At 37.7% G+C, this 27,956-nt stretch overlaps 1 protein-coding gene across 3 annotated transcripts in view; it reads right to left on the bottom strand.

Moving 5' to 3' along the window:
* PDSS2 (decaprenyl diphosphate synthase subunit 2) overlaps positions 1-27,956 on the bottom strand; it is a 328,334-nt gene that overhangs the window by 53,966 nt on the left and 246,412 nt on the right. For all 3 annotated transcript variants that reach the window (XM_058307221.2, XM_058307222.2, XM_058307223.2), the window contains 2 exons: positions 5,164-5,337; positions 4,105-4,236 (listed from right to left, as the gene is read on the bottom strand). In XM_058307221.2, coding sequence (XP_058163204.1) covers positions 4,105-4,236; positions 5,164-5,337 — 306 coding nt within the window. The remainder of the gene's footprint in view (positions 1-4,104; positions 4,237-5,163; positions 5,338-27,956) is intronic.

The raw sequence follows: 27,956 nt of genomic DNA on the forward strand, positions 1-27,956 counted from the left end.
ATCCCTCTTAAATATTACACAAATTGTGTTCTCTATCTCTGGCTTCCAGGCGTTCAAATAATATCTTTATCTTATACAGCTTTACATAAATGTGTATATTGCAATTTAAAAGATAAAAATAAGCTCAAGCAAAGGGTCTTCAATCTGAAAAGTGTTAATTGAGTTGTAAAAAAATTTTCAGACCTAAAGCATAATGGTAAGCCCCTTGTATGAATTCATTTTCTCTTAGGCATCAGTGACCCTGTTCATGATTCAGGAGGGCACAAGTCAGTGGAGTAAACTAAAGCAGCCTGCTGGGACAGTAAAATTGCCGTCCTTCTACACTGAGGATTTAGGGATGACCTCAGGGCTTGGGTGGGGAGCTGCCCAGGGCATGTCATCTCAGCTGGGTTTACTAACCTCCAAACAAGATATCTTTACTTGACTTACTACCTAAGGCATGAACTCCTTGAAAAGGTTATCCCTTTGAATTTAAAATTAAGTTGGGAAGATGATTTGGAACTTTTCACAAGCTGTTTGGAAATTGCCAACCACTCAGGTTGTCTACATTCACAACTTTGTAAGTCTGCAAAGAAACTTAAGATTTAACCATGTCCCTTTTCTAGGAACCCTCTTTGAAATTCACATCCATGCTACTCCATATATATACATATATATATGTGAATAGCCAAGGGAGAGTTGGTAGCTTTCATTTAACATATTCAGCTGGATTTTTTCAACCAAAACGTAAATTTGAAATGTATTCTAATATAGCCCAATTAGAGCTACTAACACCATCTGTATGTATATTTTCAGTTCAGCTGCCATAAAAACACACAAATATACCCCAGTAATACAATATTAAATACATGCGTGGTATTTCACTGTACCATACATCATTTAATCTTTCTATTTTCAACCATTGGCTCAATTTTCCTTTTTATAATTAATATTTTAGAACATATTTTAATATGTAATTCTTTGCCCATGTCTCTGATATTTTTCTTACAATGGATTCTTAGAAGTGTAATTATTAGAGCAAAGCATATGAATTTTTAAACTTATGATTTAAAAAATAAATAGGTACCAGGATTTAAAATGTCAAATAGTATAAGACTTTTAACAAAATACCTAGCATTCTCCAGACTCTCTCCCCAGCTCCTCTCTTGAGCTATTTCTTCTGCTCTTTAACTTCATATACAGCTCTTTCTAGATTTTAAAATTTCAAACATTACTTATTAATCCTACCATGGAAGGAATATTTAGATCTCTTATGTAATCCCACCAAACATACTCTCTCTCCTTATCCTCCCAATTTATCATACTTTTTGGTTGGATCAATATTCAGTATTTACATTTTTATGCGATTTAAATACTATTCAGTGAGCCACATAGACTATTATAATGACACTTCTTTTCATTAAAAATTTTTTTTTTTTTACTATGGCTAATAACTGCCTCATTTCCCTGCCATGTGCTTAGTGTGGCTGTTTTAAAACTTGATCCCAAAATTCTATGACACCCCTCCCATCAAGAACTGGGGTTCTATGATACTCTTCTTTGATTCTGGGTGACCTGATGACTATTTTGATAGAAGACCATGGAAATGACTCTGCAATGTTCTGAGGTATTCATAGGAGAAGATGCAGCCCCTGCCTTGTTTGTTGGAACATGTGTGCTTGGAGTTCTGAGCTGGCATTGAAGAAATCTGACTACCATGGAGGGTGTCATGCTGTGAGGAAGCCAAGCCAAAAGAAAGGGCCACATGTGAACACTTTGGTGGGTTGCCAGCCTCACATTCTAGACATCCTAGCCCAGGTGCCAGCCTTGGTGAAGGAATCTCCAGATAATTCCACTCCCCAACACCGTCAAGTCACCTCCAGCTTTGAACATTTCCAGCTGAGGCCCAGACAGGGGAGCAAGGACAAGTCATCCTCACTGTGACCAGTCCAAATTCCTGACCCACAGAATCCAGGAACATAATAAAATGGTTATTTTAAGCAGCTAAGTTTTGGGGGAGTTTGTTATGCAGCAGTAGTAACTTGAACACCTATTTTCCTAGGTACCTATCACTAATTTGACCCTAAATTCTTAATTTAGGCAAGCACATTAATTTATAAGTTCATTTTTCCTTGGAAATCTTTCTTCTGGAAAGCTTTGTCCTATTGTCCCAATCTGGAACAGATGCACAGCCAACAGCCCTGGGCTCACCAGGTCGTGAGACAGGTTAGTTAAGGACATGGGCTCTTTATCCAGGCTGCCTGGGCTTTGAATCCTGGCTCCACCACTTGGTAACTCCATGACTGTGGGCAAGTTAGTTAATCTCTCTGTACCGCAAATTCTTCATGAAAACAGTGCCTGGCATGCAGAAAATGCTATTCTCATCAGCATTATTGTTATTATTATTTTCCCCTCCACATCATCCTAGGCAGTCCCACTACCTCATGCCTGTGTCTGATTCCCTTGTTCCTAGATTCCATATATCTTTTTTGGTTACTTTCTTATGTTGCTGGAATATACCAGCTGCTTCCTGAAAAAAAAGGTGCCTGGGGTGGTAAGTTTTTTTGAAGTTGTGCATATCTATTTTAAATTGTCTTCATTCAACATTGGAAACAATTTTCTCTCTGGATTTTGGAGCTGTTGTCTTGACGCCTTCAGAGTCACTACTGAGAGGCCATTCTGAGTCTTGATTCTTTGTATTAGGTTCTTGTTTTCTTTTTCAGGAGTCTTAATAGACACAGGCAGTCCTGAATTGGTCCTCTAATTTTCTTATCTTTTTTATTTTCTGATTGCCTTTTTGTTTAGCTTTTTGGAAGATGTTCTCACTTATATCCTCCACTCTTCTACTGATTTTTTAAAAGATTCTGATATTACATTTTTATATTTTATAATTCTGCTTCTGATGCCTTCATTGTTCTTTTCTTTTTAGCACCTGTTCTTAAATTTCATGGATACAGTATCACCTCACTGAGTATGATTATGGTGCTTTTGAATATGTTATTTTTTTCTCTGTTGTCTCTTTTTTGTTAAATTCCTCTTTATCATTTGTTTTTTACTTATTCTTTGATGTTAGAAGCATTTCTTAAATGCCCAGGGTCCTCTACTACCTTTTCTACTTTAGACTGAGGCAGGCAGATTTTTATTCTGCATCAGCAGATTAGGCTTGTCACTGTAGGAAGGCTGGTCAAGGACATGGCATGCTTACTGAGGGAGTCCTAAACGTCCCCATCTGCAGGTCCTTTCTATTGAGTGGGTGACAGTTTTTCTAGAAAGAAATCGTCTAGTTTTTTTATGAGGGATTTTCGGCTACCTGACAGCATTTTGCAAGCCAATAGGGGAAGAGGGCTGGGGAGCAGAAATCTTATCTTTCACAGTGCAGATATTCACCTACGGCCTATGATTTCAGTATGGCGGCTATCCCCACACTCAGCTGCGCCAGGGTCCTCACTTCCACAGCCTCAGATCAAGCCAACCAATTAGAACGATGAAGGTAAGTAAATTCCAGGAGCTCTGTATAAAAGAGCAAGATGTTTTTGAACCAGAGGTGCTGAATTAAAAAAACACCAAAAACTGTGCTTTCACCTTCCACCCCTTAAAAAAAAGAGGGGGGGCGGGGATTTACCCAATTCAGGCCTCTTTACTCCTCCTACTTTACTAGGACTTCTTTTTTTTCTTCTTTGATAATGCTTCAGAAATTGTTCAGGGTCCAAGTTTGTTTTAAAATAACCCAATGAGTTGACAGACGGTGCTCCTGGAATTCTGCAGCTTGTGCTAGAGTCTACAGATGGGAAATTGCCGTCAGTTAAAGGGTGATGCTATTACTATCGCCCAATTTTTGAAAGCTTTTAGAAAAAATATCATCTGAGTTAATTAGTATTCTCTGCAGGCACTAGTCTTGTGTTGCATTATTCTAAGAACTCAGATAATAAGAAAATACAGTATTGCAGTTTCTTTTAACTAATGCTTTGCCTCTTAGAAATGTAGATTATAATAAGAAAGCATTTTACCTATTACATGAATATGCTCTTATATGGCTGAACTATAGCCTTAAATCATCATGGAAAATGAATTGTGTTTTAAAATAAATACTATTGGTATCTTAAAATAGGAGTAATTTCATTTTACCTGTCCAATCTGTTGAATCCACAAATCTCTTCCAAGAAATTCCTGATGTAAGACTATGGGAGCTGAATTTAGATTAAATGCCACAGAGTCACTGGTCTTTTCTTTAATAAAAGGCTGGAGATCAGAATTTATCTAGAAGGAGCAGTCAAAAAAGTTAAAAGGTACAATACAGTTACACTAGCATGTTTTAGTTGTATTCAAAAAGTATCAGTTAGTACACTGAAAAATGAAGCATAAGGAATGCAATTTTTAGATGTACTTCAACATGCAAAAGAACATTTCAGGTGATTAATAACAACCTTCAAAATTCTTTAAAATTATTTCCCCCTGATATATTACTTTTATATTTGGCAATAGCCATTATTTTACTTTTTTAAAGATAAGGATTTAGTTAAGGACTTAATAAATATAATTGCCTAATAAACTAATCTAGGGTTTAAAATATGCAAAAAACTCACCTGGAGAGATATAAAACATATATTTTCCCCCTCTCATGAGCTATTTAAGTAACATCTGAGAAACATACATTAAATGGAATTTTAAAATTACACACATACAGAGGCAACAACATAGCAGCTAATCTTGGGACATTTTACATTTCATTATGCTCACTTGAAAGAACCATTTATTAGCATTAAAGCTTTCAATTTTATTCAGTATATTTCTAAATTTCATTAACTTTCCACAATTTGTTTTGCATAAGTAGTTATAAAGGAACTATAACAAAAAAAGCACACATTCTCCCATTCTATGAAGAGCAATTATTTACATATTATTTAACAATTTGCAAGAATTTCTCTCAAGAACCCTTTCAGGTGGTAAGAAAAGACCAATGTCACAAATACCATCTAAGAAAGTTATAGCTTTCTATTAAAATTACACAGTATTCACCAATTATACTGCTTATATTATATACCAATCAGTCTATGACTGAAGATTTTATGCACACAGTAAACATTTTTTGGGGTTATAAAATCAGTTTATTAAATGGCAAAATATTTCTCACTTATCATTTTAGCTATTTAATTACAGGAAAAAAAAGAAAGGGTGTGCAAATACCTTATGACTCATGGCCATGTGCTTTCCATACTGAAATGCCATATCCTGAACCTCAGCATCATGCTTTGCTAATTCCATTGCAGCTTGGCAGCTCTTCGCTAGCAAGGCACCATGGGAGAGAAAAGTCTGCTCCTTCCAAGTCGATATTCCAATATCATCTGTGATAAAATTTTCCTACAAGTGCAACAAAAGCCAAAATTAAAAAAGCTTTAAGAGTAATTTGTTTCTGTTTCTGAAGAATAAAAGAGTTAAGAAATGAACTGTTCAAAACCCTCAGGCTATTGCAACAAGGCAGAAGTGAAAGAGGCTGAACCTCAGCTCTACCTAGAGAAAACTGGGGGCAGGAATGGGAGGGGTGAATGTTTTTTTAGGGTAATGGGAAAAAATGAAACATTGGAGCAAATTTTAATTTTTGAGCTAGGTAACATCTATTAAAATCTATTTTATAAAATAAGGCAAAAAGTAACAACTTGGACTTCCACATTAACTCCCTTTTGTTAACATATTGACAACACTTCTGAGGGCAGGTATTACAAAACACAAGAAACCTATTATGTTCATGTGAAAACGTCAAGGCACCACATTCTTTTGTAGACATAAATCTTAATGCTGGAAAAATTAGAGAGCAGGTAAGCCATTATAATGAAGAATGATTAGATTCCATTATTTCTGAAAATTAATTCTCATATGATGAAATAGATAAGGACAGATCAAACCACAGTTTGTTGTTATTTATTTTTTGTTTCTAAACCAAAGTTTATTTGATTTCATTTTTTAAAATTACGAAAATCATTGTAGAATCCATTACTATACACACAATTACTGCTTGTGCTGTCTGATAGAAATATAACATAGCTTGCCACATACATACTTTGCTACAAATGCATATGCATTTTCTAGGAGGCACATTTTAAAAACTGAAGGGAGAGAAGCGGATGTGGCTCAAGAGATTGGGCTTCTACCTACCACATGGGGGGTCTGGGTTCAGTTTCCAGTGCCTCCTAAGGAGAAGACAAGCAGACACAGAGAGCACACAGCAAATGGACACAAAGAGACAGCAATTGCAACGAGGGGGGAGGGTGATAAATAAATCTTTGAAAAAATAAAATTGAAAGGAGCAGATATGGCTCAAGTAGTTGAGCACCTGCTTCCCACATGGGAGGTCCTGGGTTCGGTTCCATGTGCCTCCTAAAAAAAAAAAAAGGAAGTGGATGTGGCTCAAGAAATTGATCTCCCGCCTACCACAAGGAGGTCCCTGGTTCGATTCCTGGTGCCTCCTAAAGAAGGCAGTGAGTTGGTGCGATGGAGAGCATGGCAAGCTGATGCAACAAGAGACACAAGAAGAAAAACATAATAAGAGACACAAGACAGCAGGGAACGGAGGTGGCTCATGCAATTAGATGCCTCCCTCCCGTGTTGGAGATCACAGGTTTGCTTCCCAGTGTTTCCTAAAGAAACAAAGAAGACGAACAGACACAGCAAATGCAAATAACGGGGGTGGGGGGGCAGAGAAATTTTTTAAAAAAACTTTAAAAATAAATAAATAAAACAAAGATAAACAACAAGCACACGAATGAAAAAACCAACTCAGGGTAGCCTATATGGCTCAGTGGTTGAGTGTTGGCTTTCCACACATTAAGTCCCAGGTTTAGTCCCTGGCCCTGGTACTTCAAAGGAAAAAAAAAAGAAAAGAAACAGGTGAAATGAATGTTAACAACATTTACTTATCAAAAATATTACCATCTTAAAATATAATATAAAATTATTGAAATAGTTTACATTTTTTTTAGTACTAGATTTTCAAAATCACTGTTTAGACTTACAGTGTACTACCCACATTTTCAAGTGTTCAGTAGCCACACAGAGCTGTGGTTCCCATATTGGACAACTCTGCTCTAGACAGTGGGCTCTCTGTACAAAAACAATGAAGCAACATAAAAAAATGTTCATTTTATGATGTTTCTTTGATACCTCAAACTAATTAGAGTCAGCCTAAAGGATTAATTAACCCAAACACCTTACTTCCTGCCCATTCCCCCATAATCCTTCTTCCACCATTATTTTGAGGAAAAAATAAAAAGTAAGAAAGTTTAAACAGGGACCATTCAAAGATCAGCTCGAATTTACGCCTACTTCTTTCACCATGCTGGGAATCTTTAGCCCATGGATCAGATAAAATTCTCAGTTTAATTTCATTAAGCCTTTGGGCAAAAAGAAAGGTCCACTTATGGCAACACTTGCAAATATGCAACACAGCATTGTGTAATAATTTTAAAAGCTACATATGGGGAAAACATTGCAAGAAATTAAGAGGATCTACTTAAGGTACAAATGAGAACATATTTGATTTTTAAAATCTAAGAATGTATTTAAAAGTGACACAAGGGAGCAGATGTGGCTCAAGTGGTTGAGTGCCTGCTTCTCACATGGGAGGTCAACAAAAAAAGTAACATGAAAGGTTAATCTATCATTATTAGTCTAAGATAAAAACCATACCTCTCCCTATATGGTAAAGAAGCATTTGATGGGAAACGGACGTGGCTCAAGTGATAAAGCTTCTGCCTACCATACAGGAAGATCCAGGTTCAATCCCTGGGACTGTCTGGTGAAAAAGAAGAGAAAGCATGCCCATGCAGTGAGCCAGTTCCCACACCAGTGCCCACGTGAGTGCCTGCGTGGTAAGGCAGTGCCTGCACAACTGAGTCATGCAGCAAGATGATGATGCATCAAAAGAGAGACAAGGAGACAGTCAAGGTGAAGTGCAGCAGAAACCAGGAACTGAGGTGGTACAATAGACAGGGAACCTCTCGCCACATCAGAGGTCCCCAGGATCAAATCCCGGTGAATCCTAGGAGAGAAAATGAGAAGAGAAGACAACACAGACAGCAAAAAACAGCAGGACAGGAGGAGGGGAAGGGGGAAAAATAAATATATAAATCTTAAAAAATATATATACAATTAACCATTTAAAAGTATACAATTCAGTGGCATTTAATGTAGTCACAATGTTGTGTAACAACCATCTCTTTCTAGTTTCAAAACTTTTCTTATCACCCTAGAAGAACACCCAGTACCCTATAAGTAATCACTCCCCTTCCAACTCTTCCTCTGTCCCCTGGCAACTATTAATCTTTCTGTCTCTGGACTTGCTTATTCTGGATATTTCATATAAAAGGAATCATACATTGGGGAGCCACGGTGGCTCAGTGGTTGACAGCCAGCTTCCCTCATACAAGGTCCAACGTTCAATCCCCAGCCCTGATTCCTCCAAAAAAAAGGAATTATACAATTTATGACCTTTTATGCTTTTATGTCTGGCTTCTTTCACTTAGCATAATGTTTTCATGGTTTATCTAACATGTATTTTTCTTTTATTTTTTGAGGTACCAGAGGCCAGGGATTAAACCCAGCATCTCATACACAGGAAGCCGGTGCTCAACCACTGAGCCACATTGGCTCTCCTGAGTTTGTTTTTTAGTCTGCTTTCTGTTTGTTTGTTTTTAAGAGGCACCAGAAACTGAACCCGGAACCTCCCATGTGGGAAGCTGGCGCTCAACTGCTTGAGCCACATCCACTCCCCCATCTATTATATACATTTGATGGTGGGAGGGAAAGCCCTGAATAAAGTAGGAATAGATATGTATCCCCTTGCCACCCTCCAAGATGGCGCTCTTGTCTGTTTGCACTTGTTGTTTGCGCTTGTTGTCTGCTCATTGTCTGTTGTTGTTTTTTTATTCTTTAGGAGGCACTGGAAACAGAACCTGGGATTTCCACATCTGCTCCCTGCTTTCTTTTTTGTTTTTGCTTGCTGTCTGATCATTGTTTGCTCATTGTCTTGCTCGTTTTTGTTTTTTGTTTTTTGTTTTGCTCACTGTCTCCTCATTATCTGCTCATTGCTTTTTCTCATTGGCTTGTTATTTTTGCATGATGTCTCTTCACTGTTTGCTTGATGTTTGTCTCTTTTACAAGGTACCAGGAATTAAACCTGGGATCTCCCATGTAGGAGGTGGGTGCTCAACTGCTTGAGCTACATCCGCTCCCCTAGATGTGTATTTCTTTAACATGATAGGTGTGTATGTATGTGTGTGTGCGCCTCAAATTCAGCAAATACTTTACAGGGAAAAACATGAGCCTTACTCACTAAAGTCAGGAATAAGACAGTGATGCCCATAACATCATTCCTACTTAACAGTGTAATAGAAGAGACAAGAGAAAGACAGATGTATAAAAATTAGGAAGGAGGAGTTTAAGAGACAACTGAAAAAACACTACAAACAAGAAGATAATATAAAATTAACATAATAAATGCATTCATCTACAGCTATCATACATAAAAACTAAACAGAAAATACTGTAAATAAAGTCCTTTCATTATAGCTACAAAAAGAAATATTAAAAAGCTGAGAATTTGGAAATGTGTAAAACTGATAGGAAGAAAGTGTTAAAATACTACTGAAGGGCACAAAAGTAACTTGAATGAATATAAAGTAATTTGAATGTCAAGTTCAAAGATAAGAAAACCCGATCTCAAAAAGTTCCCAAATAAAACTAATGCTTTTTCTTCCCCTTGAAACCAGGCAAGCTGATTTGTAAGTTCATAAAGAAAAAAAATCAACAAACAAGGCTAGGCAGAAAAACTATGAAAAAGAAGAGCAATAAAGCATTGAATGTACGTATAGGGGGCATCAATGGAGAGAGGGAATGATATTCAGCCTGACAAGATACTATAACATATTATAAAGTCTCAGTAATTAAAACAGTACTTACTTTTTAAACAGACAGATAGTGGAAGAAAACCAAGTCAGAAATCAAGCAAATTATATATAGGAATTTAGCATATTATAGGGGAAGGCTGGACTTTTCAGTAAATGGTGGTAAATAACTGCACAGCTATCTGGAAAAAGATAAAGTCTGATCATCATTCATGCCATTTAGCAGGTCAAACTCCCCCAAACCACAAAACCTTAAGCAATGTTAGGAGACAAAGGACAATGAGGAAAAAGTTTCCTATCACAGAAAAATGGCTAATCTCCCTGTAGTAGGCTGCATAAGACCCCCCAAAGATGTCCATGTCCTAATCCCTGCAACCTACATTTTACATAGTAAAAGGGACTGTGCTGAGGTGCTTAAATGAAGGATTCTGGCATGGGGAGAGAATTTTGGATTAAGTGGATGGGCCCAATGTAATCACAATGATCCTTATCAAAGGGATACAGGAAGGTCAGAGACTAGAAGGTGCTATTGTACTGGATTTGAAGAGGATGGAACCAGGAGCCATGAAAAGGCAAGGAAATGGATTCTTCCATCCCTGCCAATACTTTGATTTTGGGACTTCTCACGTTCAGAACTATATGAGAATAAATGTGGTACTGTTTACGCAACTAAACCTGTGGTAATTTGTTACAGCTGCAATAGGAAATTAATACAATCCCTAACAATATAAAGATCTTGATATGGAGAAGACCAGTAACCTAAGAGGATATGAACAGAGTTCACAGACAAGGAAACACAAAAGCTTTAAATAAAAAAAAAGTTCAACATCACTTATAATATGAAAAATACAAATTTAAAACCACACAGATACTATTTCACACCTACTAGGCTGATTAAAGTACAATACAAATCAATTTTTAAGAAGCCCCACTCCTAGTGTTGGTGAGGCTGTGAAGAATCAGGCACTCCAAACACAGCTGGTGGAAGTGGAAACTGGATGGAAATTTTGCAACATCGATCAAAATTACAAATTACACTTGCCCTTTGTTGCAGCCATCCCACTTTCAGGGTTAATGCTACAGATAACTTACACACAATACACGTGAATGAAATATGTACAAGGTTACAGACTACAGTTAGCCCAGGTTTGTGATCCGTTTAAAACACAAGCCAGAACCACACACCTCGATGCTCCTCCTGAAGGCCTCTGTACTTGCTGTTCTTTCTGCTGCTGTCCCAGACATTTGCTGATTCCTCATTTCATTCAAATTTCTGCTCAAACTTCAATTCATCTTTAATAGTCAGCCACCTCCCCCACCCTCTATCATTTCCTGTCTCCTTACTCTGCTTTATAAAATTTTTCCTTGATAAATTCACTCATTTAATGGTTTACTATCCGTCCCATAAAAGCAAGGACTTTGTTTTATCCTCTGCTCTATCATTAGCACCTAATATATTTTAGGTTGCAATGAGTATTTGCTGAATCTTTTTTTTTTTAGTCTCTCTCTCTCTCTTTTCCACCTTCTTCAATCCTTCCTAAATTGGTTATAATAAATAATTGATGGGGGCGGTGGGGGTGAATGGGGACCTCATATTTTTTTAATGTAATATTTTTAAAAAAATGAATAAATAAAATAAAAAATAAATAAATAATTGAAATAATTCTTCTTTAATGCCTCTTCACTGCCTAAGAACAGAGATAAATTTTATAGCATAGTATTCCTTTTTTGGGTACAAACCATTAATACTTCTAGCCCCATTTCCTACCCAAAATATCCTCACTGAGGCTTGCATTTCAGCTACACAGGATTTTTTTGCTGTTTCCTGAATACAAGATGTACTTTCACACCTGTATGAAATTTTAAATATTATTCCCTTCTCAGGGAATATCATTTCCCTCATTCCCTTTTCAGTAAAACTGAACATAGCTTTCTAAATTCAGTCCAAATAGTACTTTCTTTGAGAAGCAGTCTCAAATACTCCCACAAATAACTTTCTTCTTTAGACTCACATTGCTTTATTTATATTTTTATGTAAGACTTAAATCTCTCTGAATTGTATGACTGCTTATTCATCTGTTTCCTTGAGGGTTAGATCTGGTCTTAGTCACCTTTGTATTTATTGAGCACTTAGGTCATTTAATTTTCAACACATTTAAAATGAATAGAACTGTCTACATCTGTTGCATTTTTTAAGTAATTACAGGTTTTTAAAATTTTTAGGGAAACGGACTTTGGCCCAGTGGTTAGGGCGTCCGTCTACCATATGGGAGGTCCGCGGTTCAAACCCCGGGCCTCCTTGACCCGTGTGGAGCTGGCCATGCGCAGTGCTGATGCGCGCAAGGAGTGCCGTGCCACGCAAGGGTGTCCCCCGCGTGGGGGAGCCCCACGTGCAAGGAGTGCGCCCGTGAGGAAAGCGGCCCAGCGTGAAAAGAAAGAGCAGCCTGCCCAGGAATGGCGCCGCCCACACTTCCCGTGCCGCTGACGACAACAGAAGCGGACAAAGAAACAAGACGCAGCAAATAGACACCAAGAACAGACAACCAGGGGAGGGGGGGAAATTAAAATAAATAAATAAATCTTAAAAAAAAAAATAAATGAATAAAATAAAATAAAATTTTTAAAGTGAATAAGTAGATATAACCATACAATGAAAATACTACTCAGCAACAACAAAGAGCTACTTATACACGCTAAACATGGATGAACTTTAAAAAATTTGTTAAGCAAAAGAAGACAGAAACAAGAGACTACATATTGTATAATTCCATTTATATTAAGTGTAGATTAGTGGTTGCCTGGGCGGAGAAGGGTAACTATAAATGGAAATAAGGAATCTTATGGGAAGACATGCAAAGGTTCTAAAACTGATATACATGGTGATGAGTGAATAAAAATCACTGAATTGTACACCTGAAATGGGTAAATTTTATGATATGTAAAATGAAGTTAAAAAAGAAAAAAGTTATTGAGTATAATATTTTACATTTCTTGGTCTCAAATGCTTAAATTAACATTTAAAAAAAGTTATTTGACCCTCAATGTGCTTTTAAGTGGTTTATATACCATCCTTATTTATTAATGTAATATACATTTATTGAGGGTCCACTATGGGTCAAACTTTTGGCTAAGCATTATAGATATGAAGATGGATAGAGCCTGTTCTAATGAGGCTCACAGTCCAGGGTAGTGTGTATATACATTTACATGGAGATATAGATATAAATATATAGGTAAATCCATATAGCTCTATTTCAGAATAACTGCAGGATTTCCAAAGGTCAAAGATTCAGTTCTGCTCATTAAATTTTCCTTATTGTGATTATGAAATTTTATTATTCATCATTTCTACATTTTAAATTATGCAAGTAATACATGATCTCAGAAAACAAAATTCAGAAAATTCAGATAACCAAGAAACAATTTATAGTCCCTTGAAATCTACTACCATAAGTTAATCAGACTGTAAGTTAATAATTCTGTTCCAAAGTTAATGAGAAATATTATTCCCTAAACATTAAGGTATTGCCTTTTGCGAACTTGGTTACAAATGAAATAAAATTTCTCTATTCATTTCCATTAGTTAGCCATAATAAGAGAGCACACTTTATTAAAAAAAAAAAAAAAGAAAAGTTAATATTCAATTGTGAAATTCCAAGTAACCGGTATGATAACTGCATCCAAATATCCAAATTCAGTACCTTTAGGCATCAGATATATAGAACCAGTGGGGAGGAAATTTATCCAAAGTAAATTTAGTCAAAGATTTTTATATACTTTACAGAATCAATGTACATATATATAGTTTTTACTGAAGATTTATTGTAAAAGTTATGGAGAATACATTCAGTGAATATTTACTTTTGACAAGATTTCCTTTTTCCAGAAAGGTAATGTATGCCAATATACTTATCAAATGACAGAAATACATTAATTTTAAAACTGTAGGCCTCTCTATTTGCTGACACAGGACCCTTTTGCTCTAGGAAGGCTGGTTCAAATTACACACAGGAAACAAACTGAAGCTTGCAAGATGATGTTTGACCAAGATAGTGGTACTGGTGGTTTTGCTCAGCTATAGCATGCCGTTTCTGCTACTGAGTTGTCTGGGAGGAAGTGTACTGAGTTATTTTTCTAATGGTGGTGATACATTTGTCCACATGTATTCACACGTGACCAAAGTGTGTTTGTAAAGTGTTGCCCGGAGAAAGGTCTGGTACATGGCCACAGAACAAAGGCAAACTAATTGGTGTGTGCGGACTTCAAAGCCCTACCTAGAACCTGCCAAGCCAACTACTACCTTTCACATTATTAAAAGAGAAGAGTTCTAGAAAGTCAGGAACTGGTTACCTATGGAGTCAAAAGTACTTTAAAGAAAGTATGCAAATGTTTCTTGCTTTCATGTTTCCAACTTCAGATTCACAGACTGAGTGGCCATCTTCAAAAATTACACCATAAATTTGGGTTGGCTGAGAGACGGGATCTTTTTAATATCACAAATCACCATTTTAAATGTTTGTTTTGAATTGCCCTTCTCAACTATTTTGAGAAGCTTAACAAGACAGTCAAGTACAGGAAATTTTTAATAAAGGTTCTCTAAATTGGGCACAGAGGTAGCAAGGGGGAAAATGGAATCTAATATAAGTCCCTGGGGCTACCTACATACTAACATGTGTACATTTATTATTATAGCCATCCTCAAAAAAATCTTAAGTGTTACTATTCCCATTTAATAGATAGGGAGGTTTGAAGAATATATTTTGACCAAGACCACACACTAGTAAGTGGCAGACATGGGTCTCAGATGTCTCACAATTGGATGCTATTTGCTTAACATATAATGGAAATATATGCAATACTTATTAACTTTTATAGGTTAAGATGAAAGTAGGTTACATTTAAGAATAAATGAAGTAAGTGGATGTAGTCAGTGGCTGAGCACCTGCTTCTCATTTACAAAGTCCCGGGTTCAATCCCCAGAACCTTAAAAAAAGAAAAAAAGAGTGAAGGACATGTTGCATTTGTGTATTATAAAAGCTTTTAAAACCTGTAAATTAAGTCTTTTAATAATATCCATCGAGGAGAGCACATAAGAAACAAGATAAAAAATTCTAGACTTCTTAGATATTTTTTTCAGGAATCCTGAGGGCGGGGGTGGGGGGGAAACATAACCAAGTATAGTATTAGTACAGTATTTTTTTTTTAAGATTTATTTTTAAAAAATTTATTTCTCACCCCTTCCCCCCACCCCAGATGTCTGCTTTCTGTGTCCATTTGCTGTGTGTTCTTCTGTGTCTACTTGTATTCTTGTCAGCGGTACCCAGAATCTGTGTCTCGTTTTGTTGTATCATCTTGTGTCAGCTCTCTGTGTGTGGCGCCATTCCTGGGCAGGCTGCACTTTTTCACACTGGGAGGCTCTCCTTATGGGGTGCACTCCCTGTGCATGGGGCTGCCCTATGCAGGGACACCCCTGCTTGGCACGGCACTCCTTGCGCACATCAGCACTGTGCATGGGTCAGTGCATCACATGAGTCAGGAGGCCCTGGGTTTGAACCTTGGAACTCCCATGTGGTAGGCGGACGCCCTATCCATTGAGCCAAATCTGCTTCCCTAGTATAGTATTTTAACAACATCATCTAATATGATGAAATATTTTGCTTAGATTTATAATCCAATCACATGAAAGATATAGTGCAGCAGTGTGATATGGTTATGAATTCCAAAAATAGGTATTGGATTATGTTTGTAATCTGATCTATACCTAGGTGTGAATAAGTTATGATTAGGGCTTTGATTGGGCCACGTCATTAGGGCATTGAGTTCCTACCCCTTAGTGGGTGGGGACTCACAGAAAAAAGGCATGGCAAAGGGCAGAGTTGAGGGATTTTGATGTTGGAGTTTGACGCTAAAGCCTTAAGCTAGAGTCCCAGGAAGTAAGCTCACAGAGAAAAGAGAAGCCAGTCCCAGGAAGAGAGGAACCCTGAGCCCAGGAAGAAGAAAGCCCTGGGAAGGAAAGAACCTTGAACCCAGAGAGAAGCAAAACCCTGGAAAGGAAAAACCCAAGAAGCCTGAATCCTTGCAGATGTCAGTAGCCATCTTGCTCGAACACATGAAAATAAGACTTTGGTGAGGGAAGTAACTTATGCTTTATGGCCTGGTATCTGTAAGCTCCTACCCCAAATAAAAGCTCTTTATAAAAAACAACCAATTTCTGGTATTTTGCATCAGCACCCTTTTGGCTGACTAATACAGATAGTAAAGCAGGTATGGGGAAGTTTTACATCTATGAAAATCATGGAAAGGAAACTGCTAAGATGTGATACTCATATCTAAAAGCTGTTTTTAAAAAAAATCCTTCTATACAGTAAATAGAACTGTTAAAACATTACTCACAAATTAGAGAGAAGGTTTAACAGGGAATTCAAAACTTTAGGAATTCTTTGGTCTAGGGCCTGCCAGCTCCTTCCTGCCCTCACCACTAGCCAGTTCTTACTAAGATGCTGAAGAGGGAAAGACTATTTTATAACACAAATCCTTGGACAGACAGTTTTGTTTGGGTTGGGGGAAGCCTTGAACAGCTAGAGGGCAGCAGATAGTCTTAGGATGGGATGCAAAGTAGGGACAGAAAGGAATAATGAATAATTCTTTGAGACAAACCAATTGGACCGCACCAAAAGAAAACCTGGCCTGCTTTGAAATGTATAGCCTATGCTGATGCTTGGCATATGATGTAAATGTGAAGTTGATGTAATCCTACTGATTTTTTGTGTGTATGCTTACCATATACTGTAGATTTGAGAATTAGACGTTATTCCTTGATCTTAAAGGGAAGTTTGGCAGGGGATAAACACAGCAAGGAATTATAAAACAGTGTAGTATGTGAAAAGAGAGCTGTGTTTACAGTACAGAGAGGAAGTGAATAGTTTTATTAAGGAACTAGAGGCTTCAATGTAGAGACTGTTACTTGTACCTGATTCTGAATGATAAACTTGAATTAGCCAGAAAGACAAGAGAGGAGATGACACTGGGCATCAATATTAGTTCCATACTCTAGAAGTATAAAGTGGACAGGTGGGTGGAAAAAGATGAGACTAGTCAGGTGGGTAAAAGGCTCAGAGGTTTGGACTTAATCATTTAGGTACTAGGGAACTGTTTCCTCATTCAGAGAATGACATAATTACATTTGCAATTTAGATGGGTTGTTCTAGAGACAATTTGGATGGGAAGGACAACTGGAATACCTCTTCAAGGTGCTATATTCCAGATGAGCAGGCATGAGCAGGGTTAGCAGGGATAAAGGCAAGAATAATATGATAAGGCAAGAATAATACGCGCTACTCAAGAAGTGATGGCTCCCTATCGCGGACACTGACAATTGCTTACCAAGGATCCCTTTCTCTTCTTACTAACAAAACCCCAATTCTGTTTCAGTATTCACTGTTCTTTCCAAGGATTAATTCAGGAATAGGCATGTGTTCCAATTCTACCCAAAGAGGGGAGTCTACCAGACTCCTAGGAAAGAGAACCAGGTAGATGTGGCAACTATTTCCTCTGCAAGTTGCTCTGTCTTGATGAGACACCCAGGACTACTGTGGTCAAATAGCTACCAGCGTGATAAAAAAGCAAACATTAAGGAGGCAGAGCAGAAAAACAGAAAGAACCTTGATCTTACTGAGTTGTCATATTAACTGCCCTTGATACCTAACTACCTCTGTGCTTTGATGTCTACATAATTGGGTTTTCCATTATTTGCAGCTGAAGGCATTCCACTGAATTTACTCCCTAAGATGAAAAAAGGTTACACTATATGGTCTATATAAGCTGTTATGGTTAGGCTCATACGTCAACTCGGTTAGGAAAAGGTGCTGGATTATTTGGCCAAGCAAGCACTGGCCTAATTGTTATGGTGAGGACACTTTGTGGACTTAAATCCTTAATAAGTTGATTGCATCTATAGCTGACTACATCTAAAATAATTGAAGAGATTGCCTTCAACAATGAGAAACATCTCCAATCAGTTAGAGACCTTAAAAGAAGTGATTTTTGCAGTCAGAAGGGAGAATTTCCATTTCTATTTCTGCCAGCCAGGGTCTCCTGGAGAATTCATCAAAAACCTTCACTGGAGTTCCCAGCTTGTAGCCTGCCCTGCAGAATTGGACTTGTGCATGAGACAGTTGCATGAGACAATTTTATAAAATCTCATAATATTTACAGATATCTCCTGTCAGTACTGTTTCCTCGTTAATATACATGCTATCATCAACAAACTACCAAATCATTTTAGGAAGTTGTATTAGACAGCCAAAGCGGTGCTGATGCAAAATACCAGAAATTGGTTGGCTTTTATAAAGGGTATTTTTTTGGGTAGAAGCTTACAGTTACCAGACCATAATGTGTAATTTACTTCCCTCACCAAAGTCTGTTGCCACATGTTGGGGCAAAATGGCTGCCATCATTTCCATGGGTTTAGGCTTCCTCTTCCTCTTAAAGTTTCGTGGTCCCAGCTTCTTCCAATCTCAGCCATAGGCTAGGACAGGTCTTGTCTCTCTCCAGGCTCAGCTGCTGTGGTCTCTCCACAAGGCCAGCTGTAAACTCTCAGGCGAATGGCTTGTCTCTCTCTTCCTGGTTCCTCTGCCATGTCTAAGGGGGCCTTCTCTCTTTACTCATGTGTCTGCTTCTCTGTGCATTTACTTCCCAGGGCTCCAGCATTAAAACTTCAACTAATTCCTCTGCCAAGTTGTTTTCTCTGTGAGTCCCTGCCCTTCAAGGGGGCAAGGACTCAACATCCTACTAATATGGTCCAATCAAAGCCCTAATCATGATTTAATCAAGCAAAAAGGAAACCTCTGAATCCAATACAATCTAAATATGTCCAGGGAAGCGGATTTGGCTCAAGTGATGGAGCATCCACCTACCACATGGGAGGTCCAGGGTTCAAACCCAGGGCCTCCTGACCTGTGTGGTGAGCTGGCCCACGTGCAGTGCTGATGTGCACAAGGAGTGCTGTGCCACGCAGGGGTGTCCCCCCGTTTAGGGGAGCCCCACGCACAAGGAGTGCAGCCCATAAGGACAGCCACCCCACGCGAAAAAAGCACAGCCTGCCCAGGTGTGGTGCTGCACACATGGAGAGGTGACACAGCAAGAGGATGCAACAAAAAGAATCACAGATTCCCGGTGCTGCTAACAAGAATCCAAGCAGATACAGAAGAACACACACAGCAAAAGGACACAGAAAGCAGACATTGGGGGTGGGGGGAAGGGAGAGAAATAAATTAAAAAAAATAAATCTTAAAAAAAAAAAAATACACCCAGATGAACAGACCAGTTTATAAACATAATACAATACCTATTTTTGGAATTCATAAACAATATCAAACGGCTACAGAAGTATTACCTCAGGATGGTATATTAGTTATCTATTGCTGTATAACAAATTACCCCAAACTTAGCAACATCATCAAAAAATACACATTATTTCAGAGTTTCTTATGGTCAGAAATCCATGAATGGCTTAGCTAGGTGGATGTGGTTTAAGGTTTTTCATGAGGTTGCAAGTCAAGTGGTCAGCCAGAGCTAGAGAAATATAAAGAGGCTGGACAATCTACTCTGAAGCTCACTTGGGTGACAGTTGGCAGTAGATTTTAGTGCCTTGACACGTGGGCCACTCTGCAGGACTACTCACACAACATGACAGCTGGCTTCCCCCGGGGTGAGTGATCTGAGAGAGTAAGAAAGGGAGAGAGAGTGCACCCAAGGAGGAGGCCTCATGAACTTTCATAACCTAATCTTAGGAAAGAGACACACTCATTTCTGCTGTATGGTGTTGGTCGCATGGATCAACACTAGTAATGTGGGAAGGGTTATATAAGGAACACTAGGAGGTGGGGCTTAGTAGGGACCTTCCTGGAGGCTGACTACCACAGATAGAGTCCATGATAAGAATTACTGGGTCAATAGATATGAACATTTTAAAGGCTCTCAACACCTGCCAAATTGTTTTCTAGAAGGCTCTGCTGATTTGCACCCTGACCAGCCAAGTCTGAGATTACCTTGCCACTGAGACTTACTGTTCTACTTATGAATTTAACAGGTAAAAAGTGGCATTTCATTTAAACTTGGGAAGTCATTTCAATGATTAGCTATTTATATTTTCTCCATTTAATCATCTGTTAAAGATTCATTGAGTATCTTCCATGCCCTAGGCAATGTTCTAGGTACTAATGCCAGTGAGCAGAACCCAAGAATTGCCGCTCTCATTGTGCTTACAAGCTAGCGAGGAAGCCAGACAATCAGATAACTGCACAAATAAATGTGTAACTACAAACTGAGAAACTTCCGGAAAATGACATCACATAATGTAATAAAAGAGGTAATCAATCTAAGACTGGAGGTTTGGGAGATACCTACCCTGAGGAAGTGACACTCGAGCTGTCATAGGAAGGATGCATAGGGGGTAAGTAGTAAGGAAGATGGGGAAGCATATTCTAGGCTGCAAGTACTACAAGTAAAAAGGAGTATACATGTCTCAGGATTAAAAGGCAGCCAGCGGGGCTGACCTGCAGAATGAGAGGGTAAGAATGACACAAGGTGAGGCTGGAGAGACAGGTTGGGCTACCATGTAGGGCTATTCAGTATTAGTTCTTATCCTAAGAGTGATGGGATGTAACTGGGGTGAGAAGTAGAAGAACAGCATTGTCAGATTAACATTATGAGATCTCTGGTGGGATGGAGAACAGACTAGGGTATGGCGGAGTAGTATATAGGAGGTTAATAGCATAGTATAGGCAGGAGATAGTATAGGCATCTTGTACCAATGCAAAAAGGAAAGCCAGGTTCTAAAACAGGGAGAGCAGGTATACAGTGGAGCTGGGCTTCAGCCTATGCCACTGATGGGGGGAAGTGAGGTTATAAACAAGATGCAGCTCTTGACTGCCTTCTTGATAAGTGTTAGGATTCAATCAGTGATGCTTTGAAAGCATATTTACATTACTCCTCTCAAAAATCTTTTCAGCATGGTCTTAACAAGCACTGTGTTAAGAAATTGCCTTAGAATATGTTGACCTTTGGGGAGTAGGTATAGCTCAGTGGTTAAGCACCTGCTTCCCATGTTAAATCCCCAGTCCTCTTCAAAAAAAATTTTTTTTTGTTGACTCCAGGCAGCTTGGGAGTCATGTAGAGACAGCACAGCCTGGATCTCTCCTGCTGTGGATGCAGACCATAGAGCTACTCACAGCAGTGAATTAGAAGCCCATGCATATCCAGGACACAGTGACCCAAGTCCATAGAGGTCCAGGGCAGAGCACAAGTGGCTCACAAGTACCACGTACAAAATGGATCTCAGGGAAAAAGGAAAAAATAAAAATAAAGAGAGAAACCTTGGCACACTCATTGGCAAGAGCTGTACTCACACATTCCAGTCACTGTTGGACCAACTAAACACAAAATGGACCTTTCTGGATTGACGTACCTTTCTAGATTGACATAACTGGATCTGCAGGGTGGGATATCCTAGTGGGGAAGAAACTTAATGGGGAAGGGAGAAAAGCCTCATAGCAAGAGGAAAAAAAGGAAGAAACTGAGTTGTTGGAAGACAGGATGGGTCACAGAATTGAAAAGTGTAAGGAAAGGGGAGCACTGAGTGAGGGGCAGGATTTAAACAAATCATAGGAGCTGGGGAGAAAATTCTGCATAAAACCAAACAGAACAGATCTTCTTAGAGAGGGAACAGAGAAATGAAGCTTTTGGCTGGAGGTGAAACAGTTGCACAGCACAATCTGAAAGAGCTAAGAAAATCTGAATGGTTAAACATGGGCTATTCTAAAGGTCCAGAATAAGTTGGACCAAGAATCAAAGAAGAGTTTTAACACAAATCCAATCAACAATAAAACCCTAGACAAGAGGGAGAAACTGACCTTCAGAGGTAACACATTACAATAATCAGATTCTGTGGTTGGCAGCACAATTATGAGAGTGTTCTCTCCTGAACTAAATCAAATGTATAATACTAATACATAATGTTAATAATAGGGAGTGTATGGAAAAAATATACCAAGTGTATGCTATGGACCACAGTTAGTAGCAATAGTCTGATCATGTTTCTTTCATAATCTGTAACAAATATTCCACAACAATGTAAAGTATTGGAGGGGGTGATGTTTGGGAATTCTCCACATTATAAATGATTGTTTTGTAAGTTCACAACTTCTCTAAATAAATAAATAAATAAATGAATAACTAACAATCTAAAAAAATCCCACATGAATGAACAAGTGAGCTTTGTGGTATGCTGGTTACACAAATAAGATATTTAAAATCTTGAAATGATAAGTCTTAAAATCATAACAATAAAACAAATCATTTTATGTTTTTAAAAAAATCAGATGACTAGACATTAGCAAAAAATTACAAGTCATACAAAGAAACAGGAAAATATGGCTCTGTCAAGGGTATAAATTAAAACTTCAGAGGAGACAGAATTTGTATCAACTAATCAAAGAAGCTCAAATAAATCCCCTAAATTAATTCAAGAGATGAAGGAAAATACAGACATAGAGCTAAAGGATATTAAGAAGACAATGTGGGAGCTTAAAGAATTTGAAATTAAAAAAAGAAAAAACAAATTATGGGAATGAAAGACAAAATAATAGAGACTAAAAATAGACTAGAGACATATAACAGCAGATTTGAACAGGCAGAAGAAAGAAACATCAAACTAGAATTCAGGACAATCAAAATCATATAGCCAGAAGAACTAGAGAAAGGAAAAGAAAAAATTGAGCAGTGGCTCCAGGGATTTGAGTGACAGCACAAAGCACACAAACATATGTGTTATGGGTGTCCCAGAAGAAGAGAAGGGAAGAGGGACAGAAAGAATATTTGAGGAACTAATAGCCAAAAATTTCCCAACACTTATGAAAGACATAAATATACATGTCCAAGAAGTGCAACATACTCCAAACAGAAGAAATTCTAATAGACATACTGTGAGACACTTACTAATCAGAATGTCAAATGCCAAAGATAAAGAGAGAATTCTGAAAGCAGCAACAGAAAATCAATTTGTCACATACAAGGGATCCTCAATAAGACTAAGTGCCAAGTTCTCATCAGAGAACATGGAGGTGAGAAGGCAATGTTATGATATGTGTAAGGCACTGAAAGAGGAAAACTGCCAGTCCCAAATAATTTATATGCCAAAAATGTCCTTCAAAAATGTGGGAGAGTTTAAAATATTCACAGATAAACAGAAATGGTGAGAGTTTGTCAACAAAAGACCTGTTGTGTAAGAGTTACTAAAGAGAGTTGTGCAGGTTGAAAGGAAAGGACAGGAGAGAGTGCCTTGGAGTAGTGTGAAGAAATGAAGATCTTCAGTAAGGATAATGAAAAGAGAAAATTTAAGACCCAGTAGCACTGTATTCTTCATATACTACTCTACTCTTTAATTTCTGTAAGAGTCAGAATATAATTGAACAAGAAAAAGACATATTTTCTGATAATGGACCTTTTAGTTTGCTAAATGCTGTCAAAGCAATATCCTAGAAAAGAACTGACTTTTATAAGGGGATTTATTAGGTTAAAAGCTTACAATTGTGAGGCTGTGAAATAAAGGCATCATTAAAGTTGTAGTTGTGGATAATCAGACATATGGCAGGGCATAATGGCAACATTGGCCAGTTTCTGCCTTCTCCAGGTTCAGTTCACACACACACACACACACACACACACACACACACACAACCTGATCTGTAGTTGTGGGCAATCAGGCATATGGTGACATCTGCTGGTATCTTTCCTCTCTTCTGGGTCTCATTGCTTTCAGCTTTTGGCTGAAGCTTTTCTCTCTCTCTCTGTTTTTTTTTTTTTTTTTTGGGGGGGGGGTGTCCCAGGGCCTTCTCTCTGAGTTTCTGGATTAAGCCCTGTCTCTGTAACTTTTTTCTGTGTTTGTGAATTAATTCTTCCATTTATAAAGGACTCCAGTAAGAGGATTAAGATTCACCCTGGGTCACACAATCAAAACAAAGGCCCATAACCAAGGTAATTTAATCAAGAGCTCCCACCAAAAATAGGTTTACACCTACAGGAATGGATTAGCTCCAAGGATATAATCTTCTGGGGTCCACCCAACTTCAAACTGTCACAATGGATAAGGAGGTAAAGTGGGACAAAAAGAACACAAAGAGGGGAAACAGAGGGATATGGGAGCTGAGAATGTGTATGCTATTGGAACTAAGTTGGTATCTTTTCAAATTAGTAGGTTACAGATGTAGATTGTATAATATAAACACTAGAGTAACCACAAAGAAAGAATTTAAATAATATACAGAAACAGAAATAAGAAAGGGATCAGATACATTATAAAAGATCAACTATACAGAAAAGGAGCTTGCAAAAAAGGAAGAAAAGAGAGAAAAGATATTCCATGCAAATAGTAACCAATAAAGAGCTGGGTAGCTGTACTAATATCAGACAAAATAGATTTTAAGTCAAAAGTTGTTGTAAGAGACAAACAAGGACACTACATGTCTAAAAAGAGCAATCCAATGGGAAGAAATAACAACCATAAATGTGTATGCTTCTAGTCACAGTGTCCCCAAATACATGAGGCAAACACTTGAAAAAGTAATGGAAGAAAAAGACACCTCTACAATAATAGTTGGAGACTTCAATACACCACTCTCATCAATAGATAGAAGATTTAGACAAAAGATCAATAATAAAACAGAGAACTTGAATAATATAAATTAGCTAGACATAAAAGACATATATCAAACATTGCACCTCAAATCAACAGAATTTATATTCTTCTCAAGTGCTCATGGGTCACCTTCCAAGATAAATTACATGTTGCGTTACAAAACAAGTCTTGATAAATTTAAAATGATTGAAACTACACAAAGCACCTTCTCTGATCATAATGGAATGAAGCTAGAAATCCATAATAGGCAGAGAACTGGAAAATTCACAAATACATGGAGGTTAAACAACACAATCTTAAACAATTAGTAAAGTCAAAAAGAAATTGCAAGATAGTTCAGTAAATATCTAGAGATAAATGAAAACAAGAATACAAATATCAAAACTTACGGGGCCAACATCACTAATGATTAGGGAAGTGTAAATCAAAACTACAATGAAATCATTTCACACCTATGAGAATGGCCACAATTAAAAAGACAAGAAAACTACAAGTGTTGGAGAGGATGTGGAGAGATAGGAACACTTATTTACTGTTGGTGGGAATGCAGAACAGTAAAGCCACTCTGGAGGACTGTTTGGCAGTTCCTAAAGAAGTTGAATATAGATTTGCCACATGACCCTGCCATACCACTTACTGGGTTTATACCCAGAAGAACTGAAAGCAGTGACACAAATAGGCACCTGCACACCTATGTTCAAAGCAGCGTTATTCACAATTGCCAAATGTTGGAAACAACCCAAGTGTCTGTCAACTGATGAATGGATAAACAAACTGTGGTGTATTCACACAACGGAGTATCACGCATCTGTAAGAAGAAATGAAGTTGTAAAGCATATGACAACATGGATGAACCTGGAGGATATTATGTTGAGGGAAGCAAGCCAGGTAGAAAAGGACAAATACCGTATGATTGCATTACTATGAATGAAATATATTGAGAAACATATTGTATGATTTCATGTATATAAAATGTAAATAAAAACCAATTTATAAAGAAAACAAAATAAAACAAAAATTTATGGGGTGCTGCAAAGGCAGTGCTTGAGAGAAATCAATAGCCCTAAATACCTACATTAAAAAAGAAGAAGCAAAAACCAAAGATCTAACTGCATACTTGGAAGAGCTAGAAAAAGAACAGCAAACTAATTCCAAAGCAGGCTAAAGAAAAAAATAACAAATATTAGAACAAAAATAAATAAATTTGAGAAGAACAACAGAGAGAATTAACAAAACCAAAAGTTGATTCTTTGACAAGGTTAATATAATGGACAAACCCTTAGCTAGACTGACAGAAAAAAGAGAGAAGATGCAAATAAATAAAATCAGAAATGAGGGGGTGGAGAGATATTACTACGGACCTCACAGAAACAAAAAGGATCGGAAGAAGATACTATGAACAACTACATGCCAACAAATTAGACAACCTGGATGAAATGGGCAAATTCCTAGAAATACACTAGCAAACTACACTGACTCTAGAAGAAATAGATGATCTCACCAGGTCAATTATAAGTAAAGAGACTGAATCAGTCATCAAAAACCTCCTAAGAAAGAAAACCCCAGGACCAGATGGCTTCACAGATAAATTTTGCTAATCATTCCAAGAATAATTAATATCAGTTGTGCTCAAACAATTCTGTATCAGTCAGCAAGGGTGTGCTTATGCAAAATACCAGAAATCAGTTGGTTTTTATAAATGTTATTTATTTGGGGTAGAAGCTTATAGTCACAAGGTCCTAAAAAGTCCAAGTCAAGGTACCACATAAGAGGTACTTTCTCACCCAGAGTCTGTTGCCATGTGTTGATGCAAGATGGCAGGTAATGTCTGTGAGGGTTCAGTCTTCCTCCTCTTCCCAAGGCTGTGTGGGCCCAGCTTCTTCCAATCTCAGCCACAGGTCTTGTCTCTGTGCAGGCTCAGTTGCTCTGCTCTCTCCACGAGGCCAGCTGTAAATAGTCAGGTGAATGGCTTGTCTCTCTTTCTGGGGCTTCTGTCTGTGTCTAATGGAGCCTTCTCTCTTTCCTCATATATCTGCTTCCCTGTGCGCTTACTACCTGGGCTCCACGATCAAAACTACAACTAACTGCTCTGCCAGTGTGATTTTCTCTGTGATTCTCCACCCACCAAGGGGACAGAGACTCAACATACTACTGATGTGGCTCAATCAAAGCTTTAGTCATAATTTAATCAAGTAAAAGTGAAGCCTCTGAATCCAATACATTTTATTATGTTTACAAACATAATTCACTATTTTTGTAACTCATAAAAAAATGCCAAACTGCTACATCTCCCAAAAAATTAAAGAGGAGGGAACCCTACCTAACCCTACCTATGAGACAATTCTATGAGACAACCTTACCCTAAAATCAAAGCCAGATTAAGATACTACAAGGAAGGAAAATTACAGACCAATTTCTCTTATGAATATGGATGCAAAAATCCTCAACAAAATACTTGCAAATAGAATTAAACAGCACATTAAAAGAATTATACACCATGACCAAGTGGGTTTTATCCCAGTAATGCAAAGGTGGTTCAACATAAGAAAATCAAGTAATATAGTGCACAACGTTAACAAAATGAAGGACAAAACCCACATGGCCATCTCCATTGAAAAAGAAAAGGCATTTAACAAAAAATCCAGTATCCTTTCTTGATAAAAACACTTAGAAAGACAGGAATAGAAGGAAACTTCCTGAACATGATAAAGGGCATATATGAAAAACCGACAGCTAATATCATACTCAATGGTGAAAGAATGAACGCTTCCCCCTAAGACCTGGAAAAAGACAAGGATGCCTACTGTCACCACTGTTACTCAACATTGTATTGAAAGTTCTAGCCAGAGCACTTAGGCAAGAAAAAGAAAAAAAGGCATCCAGATTGGAAAGAGAGAAGAAAAACTTTCATTATTTGTAGATGGCATGATCCTATACATAGAAAGTCCCCAAAATTCTACAACAAAGCTACTAGACCATATCAGCAAAGTGGTGGGATACAAGGTCAACATGCAAAAATCGTTAGTATTTCTGTACTCTGGTAATGAGCAATCTGAGGAGGAAATGAAAACTATTCCAATGACAAGGGTAGTAAAAGAATCAAATATCTAGGAATAAATTAAACCAATGATATAAAGGACTTGTATACAGAAAACTACAAAACATTACTAAAATAAATCAAAGAAGACTTAAATAAATGGAAGGATATTCCAGGTTCATGGACTGGAAGAGTTAATATCTAGACCCTCACAACTATGGCCAACTGAATTGAGTGCCATGTCCACTCAACTAGGAGAGTATAATTTCTTCAACAAAGGGTGCTTAAGAGAACTGGATATTCATATGCAAAAGAATAAAGAAGACCCTATCTCAAACCTTATACAAAA

The sequence above is a fragment of the Dasypus novemcinctus genome, chromosome 11 (genome assembly GCF_030445035.2).
Source record: "Dasypus novemcinctus isolate mDasNov1 chromosome 11, mDasNov1.1.hap2, whole genome shotgun sequence".
In the NCBI taxonomy this organism is placed as follows: Eukaryota; Metazoa; Chordata; class Mammalia; order Cingulata; family Dasypodidae; genus Dasypus; species Dasypus novemcinctus.